Here is a 14732-nt window from a genome sequence, read left to right on the forward strand (position 1 = left end):
ACTTTAAATTTAGGTGTTTTTTTTTTTTAATTTAATGTTACCTTGTCAAGCTATGAGAGCAGATTGCCCAGGGTCACTACCAACAAACTTTGGCACATATTGAACTAACTTAATCATCAATAGAAGTTGTGATATTTTGACTAAGAGAACCAACTTTAAATTTTATCTTTTATCATTGAGTGGTACATATATTCATAGTTTATCTTCTCTTTTCATTTTCTGCCATAATTTTCCCCATTGTTTAATAACTAAATGCTTTTGCAGTTGAAATTATAGTCTAATTTATTCTGAGACCTACTTTGGGGGGGATGGGCAGAGAGAGAGGGAAGGAAAATCTTAAGCAGGCTCCATGCCCAGGGCAGAGCCCCACATGAGGCTCAAGCTCATGACCTGTGCCAAAATCAAGAGTCGGATGTTCACCGACTGAGCCACCCAGGCGCCCCCTGAGACATACATTTTGTACATTTTAATTTAACCTCTCTAAAATCAAAATGCTATTATACAATGATGTGTTACAGTCACTGTCAGCCAGGTGGCAGTCATGGTGTGATCGTGTGAAAACTTCATTGACAGCTTCTGGTAAGATCAAGCAAACTCCAGCATTAAAATGCATTTGGTAGTTTGAGATATTCTATGGTTTGAGGGTAGACAGAAAAGAGGTAGGCATGAGAGAATGTGATCCAGTGTTTCTTTAGACTCAAAGTTAGAGATTGTAGATGTAAACATAACTTATCTCCTTTAAGCATGTGACACTGAGATACTAAACATTCAACTCTTATTTAGAAACCTGAGACTGAGAACTACTTGAAACCTTGGAATTGATATAGTAATATTTTATTCTCTAGAAAGCTTTCTGACTTCTGTATAACATTGGTTAGCTCCAGTCAAACCTGTGTTCGATTTTACATTTCCAGGGATGAACTTGTAAATCTCTTTTTTTTTTTTGTGGCACTCAAAATTTGAATGCCCTGTGCCCTTTTTTTCAACTGTAAATAATATGTAATGTATAATTCTTTAATTATTTTCTTTCAGAATGGGTAAAGGATGAAGAAGAGGAAGATGTCTTATTCTACACTTTCCAGAGGAACCTTCGTTGTCATGATGTGTATCGAGCAACTTTTGGTGATAACAAACGTAATGAACGTTTTTACACAGAAAAGGACCCAAGGTACTAGAATAATGCGATTAAATTTTTTTCTCCAGGGTTTTTCTCCAGTTATCTTAAAGTGCTGTTCTTGATTGACATAAAATGTTGATTTCAGCTAGAACCAGGTATAATAATAGGCTAAGATGAGCATAATCATTCTTTTATTAGTTTGGATTTAAAATTGGAATCTAGTTATATTCAGACTCCACAGTGAACACAAATACACCATTAGACTGCAAATACTAAGTTGCTAACATTCTCTGGGGACTGTGACACATGAAAAGAGTTAATTAAATCTTTAATAGGGTTGTTATACTACATTTTTTAAATCTTTTATAAGCCATTACTAGAATACCATGGTGTCAGTGGCTCAGAATTCACTACTCATTTCAAATAAATTATCTGCCTTTTAAATTGTTTTACTTTGAGCCATGATGTCCACTGATCTTTAAATTTTGTTCTCCCCAGTATTTTGGTAATTCCTCCTTAAAGGTAATTCTCTTTACTTCCTTATAATCTAGGACTCATGCCTCATATTACCACTTAGCAGGCTTGGGGGGAAATGGCAGTAAGTTTATCTGGCAAAATCCCTTGACTCTTACCCAGATATACTTTTCCAAATGATTTATGAGAAACAAATTTCTCCTTAAGACTAGGGTCCTATCACCTTATATGTCATTTAACAGTATAGCTTGGACAATGTCTGAACAGATTTTACAAGAAAAAAAAAAGGCATCCGTGTCAGTGAAGTTGATACTCAAAACAAGAAAATTAACCCACCATTTCATGAAATTTCAGAACTGATAAGGATCTTAATGAAAATCTTATACAGCCCCGTTTATATTGAGAATTTGAGGTCTAGAGAAATTCCATTATTCCAGCCCATAGAACTAACATTCTTGGTCTAGTAATACTGTCATTACCTTCCCCCTCCCACGATGATTTTTTTGGTGAGAAATTATTAGAACTATTTATTCATACGATTCTATTTTATGTGTCATTCGTCAAGGACATCTTTTGGGGAGATGATAACTGAAGCTAGTAATTTATTATGTTCTATCAATAACTTATGATTACAAACCATTTGCCGTCTTGTGAATGAAGCTCAAAATTAACACAGTAAGCTATACCCTTGAATAAGATACTTGTTTGCCATATATTGGTACCATCCTAATTTCCAAGATTAAGTGGAACCTGTTTGGCTTCTACATGCTTTCCTGCTCCGTAAGGAACTAACCAGTTATGGTTAAGCCTCATTTGACATTCAGAACCCTGGTCTACAACAAACTAGTTTATAAATTCTTAACACTTTATAATCCCCAAATCCAGAGGGGAGGACCAAAGGGAAGAGTAGCATACCTAAAGAGAAAATGGAGTAAAGGTCTTCAGAGAACTTCTAAAACACAGAGCTGCTTCTTTACTGTGTTTGCTTTGATCCTCAGGGTTTAGTTTTCTGTTCTCATAAGTAAAGTTCACCAAAGTGTGTAATTTCCATTTACCTGCCTCTGGTGGCCTAGTTTGGGGTACCTGATTTTTAAAAAGGTATTGTCATAAATGTGCGTAAAAAGAACCCTTACGAGCCAGGTTCTTCATCTGCTTTGCTTCCAGTGTTTGAGTAAATTTGGTTGTTCAAAGGTAGCTTTTTGTTTTGATACTAGAATGCCTCTAAAAATCATGTTCAAGGAAAATGCCTCTCCACTATTCTTAAAGATTGATACATTTTAAATATATATTCATCCATTTTCACTTATTTCCAGGGCCATTTAATTCACACATTCTGGGGAGAGCAGAATTATAAAGATTCTAAAGGGAAAGATCTGAACAGAATTAGGAGACCTGCCTTTTAAGTCACTGAAAAACACCACCTCCCTCCCCACCATCAAAAACCATTACTGGTACAAATATTATTCACTATATGATTTACAGTTTGGTTCTATCACTAGAGGCCAGAACAGGGCTAGATTAGAAAAGCCCGTGGGAGGTTACTGAAACTGACCAGGTCATTGAGGACTGGAGGTCTAAACCCCAAAGATCCCAGTGAGGACAACTCAGGGTAACCTTGAGTATATTAAGCTGCACCAAACACTTAACATCTTAGAAATTTCAAGTAAAAGGAATTTTAGAGGTAGACCATTGACTTCTTTTAGCAATCAGTCTTTTGAAATCTAGAGACAGTTAAAGATTTACATGAAATCATACAGTTGATTAGAAAACAGACACTTGCATCTTTTAGCACTTGATTCTGCTCTTCCTTTTCAGTAGAACCTGAATTCTTGTGTGAGAAATGGAATTAGCCTGGAATGGCCCCTTTTCCTCTATGTGGCAGACGGTTCTAGTCTTATTTCTTCTACAGATTGTTTGATCTCGGACAAGCCATTTCTTGTTCAGTTTCTGTGTCCTTGGTAATGCTTTACCTAGGTAATGCTTTAGAATTTAGATAATGACACTCACATCTAAAAGATTCTAAAAGTCTTGCTGAATTTATTTTGTGTTTCTACGTTTCTTTCATACTTTTGAGTATACTTATCTTTAAATATATTTATGCAAATTAAAAATCGTTGCAAATAATTTCAAACTCCTCACATATCCAATAATACTGCAGAATGGGAAAAGTAGAGTTTGCTACCCATGTAGGCATAATGGTTGCAACCAGTGTAATTAATAAAAAGACATGTTTGCTTATTAAAATTGAAATTGATTTTGTGCATTACAGCATGGTCCCTACATGTAAATTCATAAGACAACCTAGAATTGCTAGATTATGAGCAGAGACTTAATCACTTTCATGTCTTTATTGATAACTAGGGTACCAGGCCTGTATTAATTGCCATTCATCTAGCCTATTAATTGAGTAAATGGTGCACTTCAGTCAATTTCTCTTTCAAGCTAAAACCCTAGTCCAGTGATGACTGTGAGGGTCTTTTTGTTTTTTTGTTTTTTTTTTTTTTTGAATTCTTAGCAGTATATAGCAGAATTTAAAGTAAATGTTGCCTTGTGGTAAGCGTAGCATAACATACAAACTTGTCAAATCACTATGTTGTACACCTGAAACTAATGTAACATTGTGCATCACCTGTACTCAAAAAAAAAAAGTGTATGTTGCTACTAAATCATAAAACTAATAGAAAAATGTATTATTGTGGTAGGTGAAAACAATGAATAGTATGTCAACTTATTTTTCATAGTAAGCATAATTTTCATAATCAGAGGTAAAATACATTTTAAGTTTAAAAATAAATATCAGTAGAAACAAATGGGAAAATGGATTGGCCTTAGTTCTCTACATTTCTTGTCTTCTTTCTTTTTGAATTGAAAGTACTTTGGTATCATTCTGTAACGTTTTTTGTTAATGTACACATGCCTTTTTTAAGATTTACTTTTTTTTCAGCTTTTTTGAGATTATAAATATATGTAACAAGTTTAAAGTATATGTGGTGATTTGATACATTATACCTATTACAAAAGGATTAACACAAGAGAGGTAGTTAATATCTCAGTCACCTCACAGATTACCACTTTTTTTATGTATGGTAGGAACATTTAAAATCTACTTGTCTTGGCTACTTTCGAGTATATAATACTGTATTGCTAACTCTATAGTCACCGTGCTGGACATTGGTCCCCAGAGCTTATTCATCTTATATAACTAAAGATATGGCGGTGCCTCGGTGGCTTAGTCCGTTAAGCATCCAACTCTTGGTTTCTGCTCAGGTCATGATCTCTGGGTTGTGAGATCAAGCCCCGCGTTGGGCTCCGCGCTGGGCTCTGCGCTAGGCATGGAGCCTGCCTAAGATTCTCTCCCTCTCCCTCTGGTCCTATCCCTCCTTCCTCCCTCTCAAATAGATAGATAACTGAAGGCATATACCCTTTCTCCATTATCTCCCCATTTCACCTAGCTCTCAGCTCCTGGCCACCATTGTACTGCTCTGTTTCTCTGAGTTTGGCTTTTGTAGATTCCACATATATGTGATGTCATAGGATATTTGTCTTTTTCTGTCTGACTTATTAGCATAATGCCCTCAAGGCCAATCCATGTTGCTGCAAATGGCAGGATTTCCCTTTTGTCATGGCTGAATAATACTTACAGAGTGTGTGTGTGTGTGTGTGTGTGTGTGTGTGTGTGTGTGTTTGTATTCTTTATTCATCCATCAGTGGACACTTAGGTTGTTTCCATATCTTGGCTATTGTTAATACTATAGTAAACTTGGGAGTGTAGATATCTCTTTGTGACCCAGACTCCATTTCCTTTAGATAGTACCCAGAAGTGGGTTTGTTGAATCATGTGGTAGTTTGGTAGTTCCTTTTTTAATGTTTTTAAGATTGTATTTACTTAAGAGAGAATTTGCATGAGAGCGGGATGAGGAGCAGAGAGGGAGAGAATCCCAAGCAGATTCCCGCTGAGCACAGAGCCCAACATGGGACTCGATCCCATGACCCCAAGATCATGACCTAAGCCGAAACCAAGAGTCAGATGCCTAACCAACTGAGCCATACAGGTGCCTCTCCTTTTTTAATTTTTTGGGGAACTTTCCTTTTTTTTTTCCATGATAGCTGTATCAGTTTACATTCTCACCAACAGCACACAAGGGTTTCCTTTTCTCCACATCCTCACAACATCAGTTACCACTTACCACTTGTCTTTTTGATAATTCTAACATATATGAAGTGATACTGTGATTTTGATTTGCATTTCCCTGATGATTAGTGATGTTGAGCATCTTTTCATGTATCTGTTGGTCATTTGTATGTCTTTGGAAAAATGTTCAGGTCTCCTGCCCATTTTTAAATCAGATTTTTTTTTTTTTTTTTGCTTTTGAGTTATAGGAATTCCTTATATATTTTGGATGTTAACCCTTTATCAAATATATATATGGTTTGCAAATACTTTATCCTACTTCATAGGCTGCCTTTTCACTTTGTTGATTGTTTCTTTTGCTATGTAGAACTTTTTAGTTTGATGTAGTCCCACTTATTTATCTATCTGTTTCTACTTCTGGTGTCATAAAAAAAAAATCATAGCCAAGACATCTATCTCAAGGAACTTTTTCCCTATGTTTTCCTCTAGGAGTTTCATATTTTCAGGTCTCATGTTTAAAGTCTTTAATCCGGGGCGCCTGGGTGGCTCAGTCAAGGGTCTGCCTTCAGCTCAGGTCATGATCCCAGGGTCCTGGGATCGAGCCCTGCATCGGGCTCCTTGCTCGGCAGGAAGCCTGCTTCTCCCTCTCCCACTCCCCCTGCTTGTGTTCCCTCTCTCGCTGTGTCTCTCTCTGTCAAATAAACAAATAAAATAAAGTCTTTAATCCATTTCAAGTTAATTTTTGTGAGTAAAGATAGGGGTCCAATTTTATTAGCATAGCAATTTTAAGAGCATGTGATTATCCAGTTTTCCCACACAATTTATTGAAGAAATTTTCTCTTCCCTTTTGAGTATTCTTGGCTGCCTTATCCAATATTAGTTGAGCATATATTCAAGGGTTTGTTTCTGTGCTCTCAGTTCTGTTTCAAGTAGGTCCAAGTGTCTATTTTTTTTAACATTTATTTATTTGACAGAGAGCATGAGTGGGGGGGGGGGCAGAGGGCGAGAAGAGAGAGAATCTCAGGCAGACTCCCCACCAAGCACAAAGCCTGACATGGGACCCAATCTATGACCTTGAGATTATGACCTGAACTGAAACCAAGAGTCAGACGTTCAACCAACTGAGCCACCCAGGCACCCCCCCCAGTGTGTTTTTATGTCAGTACAATATTGTTCTGATTATTATAGCTTCGTAATATAGTTTGAGATCAGAAAGTGTGATGCCTTTTACTTCTTTCTCAGGGTTGCTTTGGCTGTTTGAGATCTTTTGTGGTTCTATACAAATTTTGGGATTTTTTTTTTTTCTCTTTCTGTAAAAAATGCCATTGGAATTTTGATAGGGATTGCTTTCAATGTATAGATGGCTTTGGGTAGTGTGGACATTTTAATGATACTCATTCTTCCAAATCATGAATATGGCATATCTTTCCATTTATTTGTGTCCTCTTTATTTTCTTTCATCAAAGTCTTAAGTTTTCAATGTATAGATCTTTTCCTTCCTTGGTTAAATTTTTTACTAAGTATTTGGTTTTGATGCTGTTTTAAATGGTGTTGTTTTGTGTGTTTCTTTTTCAGATATTTCATTGTTAGTGTATCAAAACACAACTGATTTCTGGATGTTGATTTTACATCCTGAACTGAATTCATGTATTAGTTCTACAGTGGAATCTTTAAGGTTTTTTGTATATAAAATCATATCACCTGCAAATCCTTTCTGATTTGGATGCTTTTTATTTCTTTTTCTTACTTGATTGTTCTGGCTAAGACTTCCAGTACTGTGTTCATTAGAAGTAGTAAGAATGGTCATCCTTGTGTTGTTACTATCTTAGAGGAAAACTTTCCAGCTTTTTACCATTGAATATGATGTTAGCTATGGACTTGTCATATATGGCCTTTATAATGTTGAATATTAGTCATTCCATATCCAGTTGTTGAGAGAATCTGTATCATGAATGGATTTTGAATTCTGTCAAATGTTTTTTCTGTATTTATTGAGATCATGTGATTTTTATCTTTCATTCTATTAATGTGTCACATTCATTGATTTGCATATGTTGAACCGTTGTTATATCTCAAGGATTAATCTTACTTTAGCGTGATGAATAATCTTTTCAGCATGCTATTGAATTAGGTTTGCTAGCATTTTGTTGAGTATTTTTGTATCTATATTCACCAGGGATATTGCATAGTTTTGTTAAGTGTCCTTGTCTGGCTTTTGTACTGCGGAATACTGGCCTGATAAAATGAGTTTGGAAGTGTTTCCTTCTCTTCAATTTTTTTTGGAAGAGTTTGAGAAGGATTGGTGCTAATTCTTTAAATGTTTGGTAGATTTCACCAGTGAGTCCATCTGGTTCCAGGCTTTTCTTTGCTGGGAAATTTTTGATTACCAGTTCAGCCTCCTTACTCTTTATTGGTCTGTTCAGATTTTCTATTTCTTCATGATTTAGTTTTGGTATGTTGTATGTTTCTAGGAATTTATTCATTTTTTTCTAGGTTATTTAATTTGTTGGCATATAATTGTTCATGGTAGTCTTATACTCCTTTTTATTTCTATAGTATCAGTTGTAATGTGTCCTCTTTCTTTTCTGATTTTGAGTCTTTTTATCTTAGTGTAGCTAAAAATTTGTCAGTTTTATCTTTTCAGAAAGCAGCTCTTAGTTTTGTTGATCTTTTCTGTTGTTTTTCCAGTCTCTTTAATTTATCTCTTCTCTGATCTTTGTTACAATTTCCTTTCTTCTGCTAACATTGGGCTTATTTTTTTTCTTTTCCTAATTTCTTTTTTTTATTTTTTAACTTTTTTTTTATTATGTTTCTTTTTCTAATTTCTGGTGGCATGATGTTAGGTCGTTTATTTGAGATAGTTTTTTTTTTCTTTTCTTTTTTTTTCTTTTAAAGTAGCCTCCATACCCAAGGTGAGGCTTGAACTCACTACCCTGAGATCAAGAATTGCATACTACCAACCAGGCCAGCCAGGCACCCCTAAGTGAAAAAAAAAAAATTTTTTTTTTTTTTTTAAGATTTATTTATGTATTTGAGAGAGAAAGAGTGTGGTGGGGAAGGGCAGAGGGAGAGAGGAACTTAAGCAGACTCTATGCTGAGCACGGGTCTCAATCTCAGAATCCTGAGATCACGACCTGAGCTGAAACCAAAAGTCAGAGGCTTAACCCACTGCACCACCCAGGCACCCCAAGGTATTTCTTAATGTAGGCATTTATCACAAACTTCCCTCTTAGAAGTACTTTTGCTGTATCCTATAAGTTTTGGTATGTTGTATTTCTATTTTCATTTGTTTCAAGATATTTTTTATTTCAGTTTTTATTACTTTGACCCATTGCTTATTTAATGGCGTACTGTTTAATTTCCATATATTTGTGAATTTTCCAGTTTTCCTTTAATTGATTACTATTGTGGTTGGAAAAGATACTTGGTATGGTTTCAGTCTTCTTTAATTTGCTAATACTTGTTTTGTGACCTAACATGATCTATCCTGGAGAATATTCCTTGTGCATTTGAGAAGAATGTATTCAGCTGCTGGTTGAATGGTCAATATATGTCTGTTACAACCACTTTGTCTAAAGTATATGTAGTCCAAGTCCAACATTTTCTTACTGATTTTCTGCCTGGATGATCTCTCCATTGTTGAAAGTGGGGTATTAAACTCCCCTACTATTATTGTATTGTTGTCTGTTTTTCCCTTCAGATCTATTGGTATTTGCTTAATCCATTTAGGTCCTCTGATGTCGAGTGCATATAGGCATACCTTGTTTTATTGCACTTCACAAACTGCGTTTTTTGTGGCTATCCTGTGTTGAGCAAGTCTGTTGGCACCATTTTTTCAACAGCACTTGCTCACTTCATGTCTCTGTCACTTTTTGGTAGTTATCACAGTATTTCAGACTTTTTCATTATTATTTGTTTATGGCGATCTGTGATCAGTGATTACCACTCCCTGAAAGTTTAGATAATGATTATCATTTTTTAGCAATAAATATTTTATTAACATATATACATTGTGTTTCTAGACATAATGCTGTTGCATACTTAACAGTTTACAGTATAGCGTAAACATAACTTTTATTTGCACTAGGAAACCAAAAAATTCATTTGACTCACTTTTGGCAGTGGTTCTTAACCTACCCATATCTCCAAGGTATGTCAATATATTTACAACTGTTATATCCTCTTGATGAACTGACTTCTTTACCATTACATAATGGCCTTCTTTATCTCCTGTTACAGCTTTTGAGTTAAAGTGTATTTTCACTTATATTAGTATAGCTACTCCTACTCTCTGTTGGTTTCCACTTGCATGAAATTTCTTTTTACATCCCCTCATCTTGAGCCTGTGTGTGTCCTTGAAGCTGAAGTGAGTGTCTTAGAGGTAGCATATAGTTGGGCCTTGTTGTCTGTCCATTCAGCCACTCTGCCATTTGATTGGGAATTTAATCCGTTTACATTTGGAGTAATTATGGGTAAGAACTTACTAATGCCATCTTATTAATGGTTTGTAGCTATTTTGTAGTTCCCATGTTCCTTTCTTCCTTTCTTGCTATCTTCCTTTGTGCTTAGGATTTTTCCATAGTGCTGTTTTCTTTATCTTTTGTATGTTTTCTGTAGGCTTATGCTTTGTGGTTACCTTTACTTGTCTTCTCTTTCTAAGAAAATTTGTCCTGTAAAGCCAGTTGTATTTTGACATTTCCTATAACCACATATCTGCCAAGTAGTTGACCAAGTAACTTATCTTTTAATTACCTGTGTCATCATCAAACAGAAATAAATAGATAAAAAGTATTGAAAATAGCAAAGATAGCGTTATAAAGAGCAAACAGGAGTAAGGGACTTGACCTACAACCATACCATGTATTAAAACACATGAATCTACAATAGTTAATACAAATTGACAGACAAATAATCAAGACCAGAATAGATAACTCTAAAACTTAAATGATAGGGCGCCTGGGTGGCTCAGGTCATGATCCCAGGGTCCTGGGATCGAGTCCCACAACGGGCTCCCTGCTCGGCAGGAAGCCTCCTTCTCCCTTTCCCACTCTCCCTGCTTGTGTTCCCTCTCTCGCTGTCTCTCTCTGTTAAAAAATAAATAAAATCTTTTAAAAATAAATAAATAAAACTTAAATGATAAAAGAGGCATCACAGATTAATGAAAAATGAATGGGTATTATTTTTTTAAAGATTTATTTATTTCTGAGAGAGAATGTGCAGGTGCACAGGTGTGGGGAGGGGCCATGGGAGAGGGAGAGAAGCAGACTCTCCACTGAGTGCAGAGCCCCACAGGGCTCAATCCCAGGAACTTGAGGTAATGACCTGAGTGGAAATGAAGAGTCAGACAGTTAACCAATCAAGCCATCCAGGTGCCCCTGAGTGGGTATTATTTTTTAATGCTGTGGGAACCTGGGTGGCTCAGTCAATTGAGTGTATCACTCTTGATTTCAGCTCAGGTTGTGAGATTTTCAGCAAAAGGACAAGTTAATATCCTTAATTTAGGAGGAGATGTTTATAGGCTAATAATTTTAACTACGGGGGCACCTGGGTGGCTCAGTTGTTAGGCGTCTGCCTTTGGCTCAGGTCGTGGTCCCAGAGTCCTGGGATTGAGCCCCGCATCGGGCTCTCTGCTCCGCGGGAAGCCTGCTTCTCCCTCTCCCACTTCCCCTGCTTGTGTTCCCTCTCTCGCTGTGTCTCTCTCTGTCAAATAAATAAAATCTTTAAAAAAATAATAATAATATTTTTAACTACGTCCCAAGTTTAAAATGGGCAAAGACATGTCACGGAATAGGGGTGCCTGGGTGGCTCAGTCGTTAAGCATCTGCCTTTGGCTCAGGTCATGCTCTCAGGGTCCTGGGATCGAGCCCCGCATTGGGCTCCCTGCTCAGCCGGAAGCCTGCTTCTCCCTCTCCCACTCCCCTTGCTTGTGTTCCTGCTCTTGCTGTCTTTCTCTCTGTCAAATAAATAAAATCTTAAAAAAAAAAAAAAAATCTCACAGAAGAAATAAAATGACAAACATGGTAATGTCCAGTACAGTAGGAATCTTAACCAAAATACTAGCCATGCTTATCTCTGTGTGGTGAGATCCTTCTTTGTATTTTCCGTATGGATTACTTTTATAATAAGGAAATATGTAAACGTAACATTTAAACCCATCCAGTGAATTAATATAAGGCTCTTGGGATATTATCTGATTATATGTATCAAGAATCATTAAAGATACTGTTTATCATTAAATTAATATTTCCATTCCTAAGAATTTGTGTTAGGGAAATAAGTAAAGATCACGAGGAAGAACTGTCTTTATGAATATATTCTCTGGTTATATTCTTTATTACAATGAAACATTAAAATCTAGAGTTTTAAGAATTATAATGCAACCTGATAGGGTATTAGGTAGCCATTAAAAATAATCATAAAAACTAATTTGGGCAGAGATGCTGATACTGTGAAGTCACAAATGCAGAATACAGAATTGCATTTATATTTTACTTCAGTTTAAAGACATGCATGAGTAAAATAAGTCATGGAGATGAAAAGTACAGCATAAGGAATATACTCAATAATACTGTAATCATGTTGTATGGTAACAAATGGTAAACACATGTGATGAACATTGAGTAATGTAGAGAGTTGTCTAATCACTGTATTGTATACCTGAACTTATAGAACATTATATATCAACTGTACTTTAATAGTTAAAAAAAATTAATTTAAAAACAAATGCATGAAATACAAATAAACTTGGGAAAGAAAAATAGAAAAAATTAAAATAGTTATATTAATTTTTTAAATGTGTTGAGATTGCAAGGGTGTTTCTTCCTATTTCTGTTTTTGTTATTTCTATTTTGTTTTGTTGTAAAAAAGCCAACATGCATGCAGAGGAAGAACAAAGTAAACTCTGTCTCTCTCCTTCCCTACAATTACATATCTCCTCTGGGAAGTTTATTTCCTCTTCCCAGCAAAAAGTCCTATAATCTATTAATGTGATTGGGAGTTAGATGATGTCTATAGTTTACATTAAAATGCATTCAGAAAAAGATGGATTGATAGATCCACAGATAATGTGATTAAGGAAATATAACAAAATGCTGGTAATAATTGAATCTCAGTGGTGGGTATATGGGTATTCACCTGACATTTTCAACTTTTCTGTAGGTTTGAAAAATGTTCATAATAAAATGTTAAGAGAAAAATGATTTTTAATATCTTTGTGGGGGAAATGAGAAAAATAATAGCCAGTCTTTTAAATAAGCAGTATTCACTAAGGAGTTTTTATTTTCTGTCTACATTATAAAGCAACATATGTACAGCAGGCAGTGAGATACTGTCTTTAAGGTAGCATGCCTTTGAAATTTACTGGATTTTCTTCTCTCTCTGTGTGCGTGCGTGCACATGCAGCTATTTTGTTTTCCTGTATCTTACAAAAGACAGTCGTTTCCTCACCATAAATATTATGAACAAGACTACTTCTGAAGTGTGGTTGATAGATGGCCTAAGCCCTTGGGATCCACCAGTACTTATCCAGAAGAGAATACATGGAGTTCTTTACTACGTTGAACACAGAGATGATGAATTATACATTCTCACTAATGTTGGCGAGCCTACAGAATTCAAGGTAATCCTGGATTCTCTGTGTACCCATTTGAACTGTTAAAAAGTGTCACACTTCCATCAACAACATTTCTTGCTCTAGGAGTTAGCTGTTTTGTAGGCTTTTGGTTACGTGTAGAAATTGATGCTACCTTCCTATTGATAACCAATCCCATTTCTCTTCCCTTAGATATAATGCCTGTACATATTGTAATTGTGCCTAAAAAGGTTAGTAAATGAAACATACTTTATCCTGATCTTACCAGTTATCAAAGCCAAACTTAATGATTTGAAAGAATAAACTTTTATAAACTCATTTTATAAGTTAGCAATTTGGATTGATCTCAGCTAGGCAGTTCTGCTGGTCCCAGCTAGGCTTCCCAGTGCATCCCCAGTTAGCTGTTTCTCAAATGCCTTCATTCAAACATTCATTGGTTTGCTGTAAGGTAAGCACTAGGCCATGCTGTCTCACCACAGGGCAGGCTAGCCTGGGCTCCTTCATATGATGATGGTCGCACTGCAGCCCCGCTGCAAGCTCATTCCTTTGGCTCTTCATAAAACAGTGAAGATTAATATGGTCTAGTTTTCTGGATGCTAGAAAGTTAGCATGTTTTGTTACCTAGCTCTCTTCTGACTTTGTTCCACACAGCTCATGAGAACAGCAGCTGATACCCCTGCTATTATGAACTGGGATTTATTTTTCACAATGAAGAGAAATACCAAAGTTGTAGACTTGGACATGTTTAAGGATCACTGCGTTCTATTCCTGAAGCACAGCAATCTACTTTACGTTAATGTGATTGGTCTGGCTGATGATTCAGTTCGGTCCCTAAAGGTATGTTTAATTTTCAAAAAGACAATACTGTTAATCAAAATCCATACAGTTTAGTTTAACAGAACATCAAATTTTGAATAGTAGCAATGTACTTTTTCTTAAAAGAAATTTAATTTAAATGAAACATAGCATACTGGGTTTTTTCATGTTTAGGAGGTTTATTTTAGAATTATTATTTAGAGGACCTTGATTTTAATAAAGTTTTACTTAAAATACTGTCTTATAGCATGAACTTGAGAAGTAGAGCTCAGTGTCATCATATTTCTCTTTCTACATATCTCTGTATGTCATACATCTCTACAACTTTAGGTATGCTGATAGCTCGGGTTAGCTTGCCAGCTAGTGCCTAACCAACCACTGCTTGCTGCTCCCTTCCCACGCCCCCGATAGGGATGTGCCTGCTGTATTTCTGCCATTATGTCTGCACCATCTTCTTTTTGCCAATTTGGGGGAGGGAGTGGCAGTGGTCTCCACTGCAGCACAGCCGTGATGGTGGCACGTTTGCCTGGCAGGCTGAGTTGCTGGTATTGCCTGTGGCTGCCAGGAAAGATAATCTGCCTCCACAAGTGAACTTGTTAAAA

General features: G+C 36.1%; 1 protein-coding gene across 1 annotated transcript in view; it reads left to right on the forward strand.

The window, feature by feature from the left end:
* The window catches only part of PREPL (prolyl endopeptidase like), a 53739-nt gene that overhangs the window by 13961 nt on the left and 25046 nt on the right, over positions 1-14732 (forward strand). Inside the window, exons 5-7 of the mRNA XM_078057454.1 lie at positions 1033-1168; positions 13125-13341; positions 13966-14151. Coding sequence (XP_077913580.1) covers positions 1033-1168; positions 13125-13341; positions 13966-14151 — 539 coding nt within the window. The remainder of the gene's footprint in view (positions 1-1032; positions 1169-13124; positions 13342-13965; positions 14152-14732) is intronic.

This window comes from Halichoerus grypus, chromosome 10 (genome assembly GCF_964656455.1).
Source record: "Halichoerus grypus chromosome 10, mHalGry1.hap1.1, whole genome shotgun sequence".
In the NCBI taxonomy this organism is placed as follows: domain Eukaryota; kingdom Metazoa; phylum Chordata; class Mammalia; order Carnivora; family Phocidae; genus Halichoerus; species Halichoerus grypus.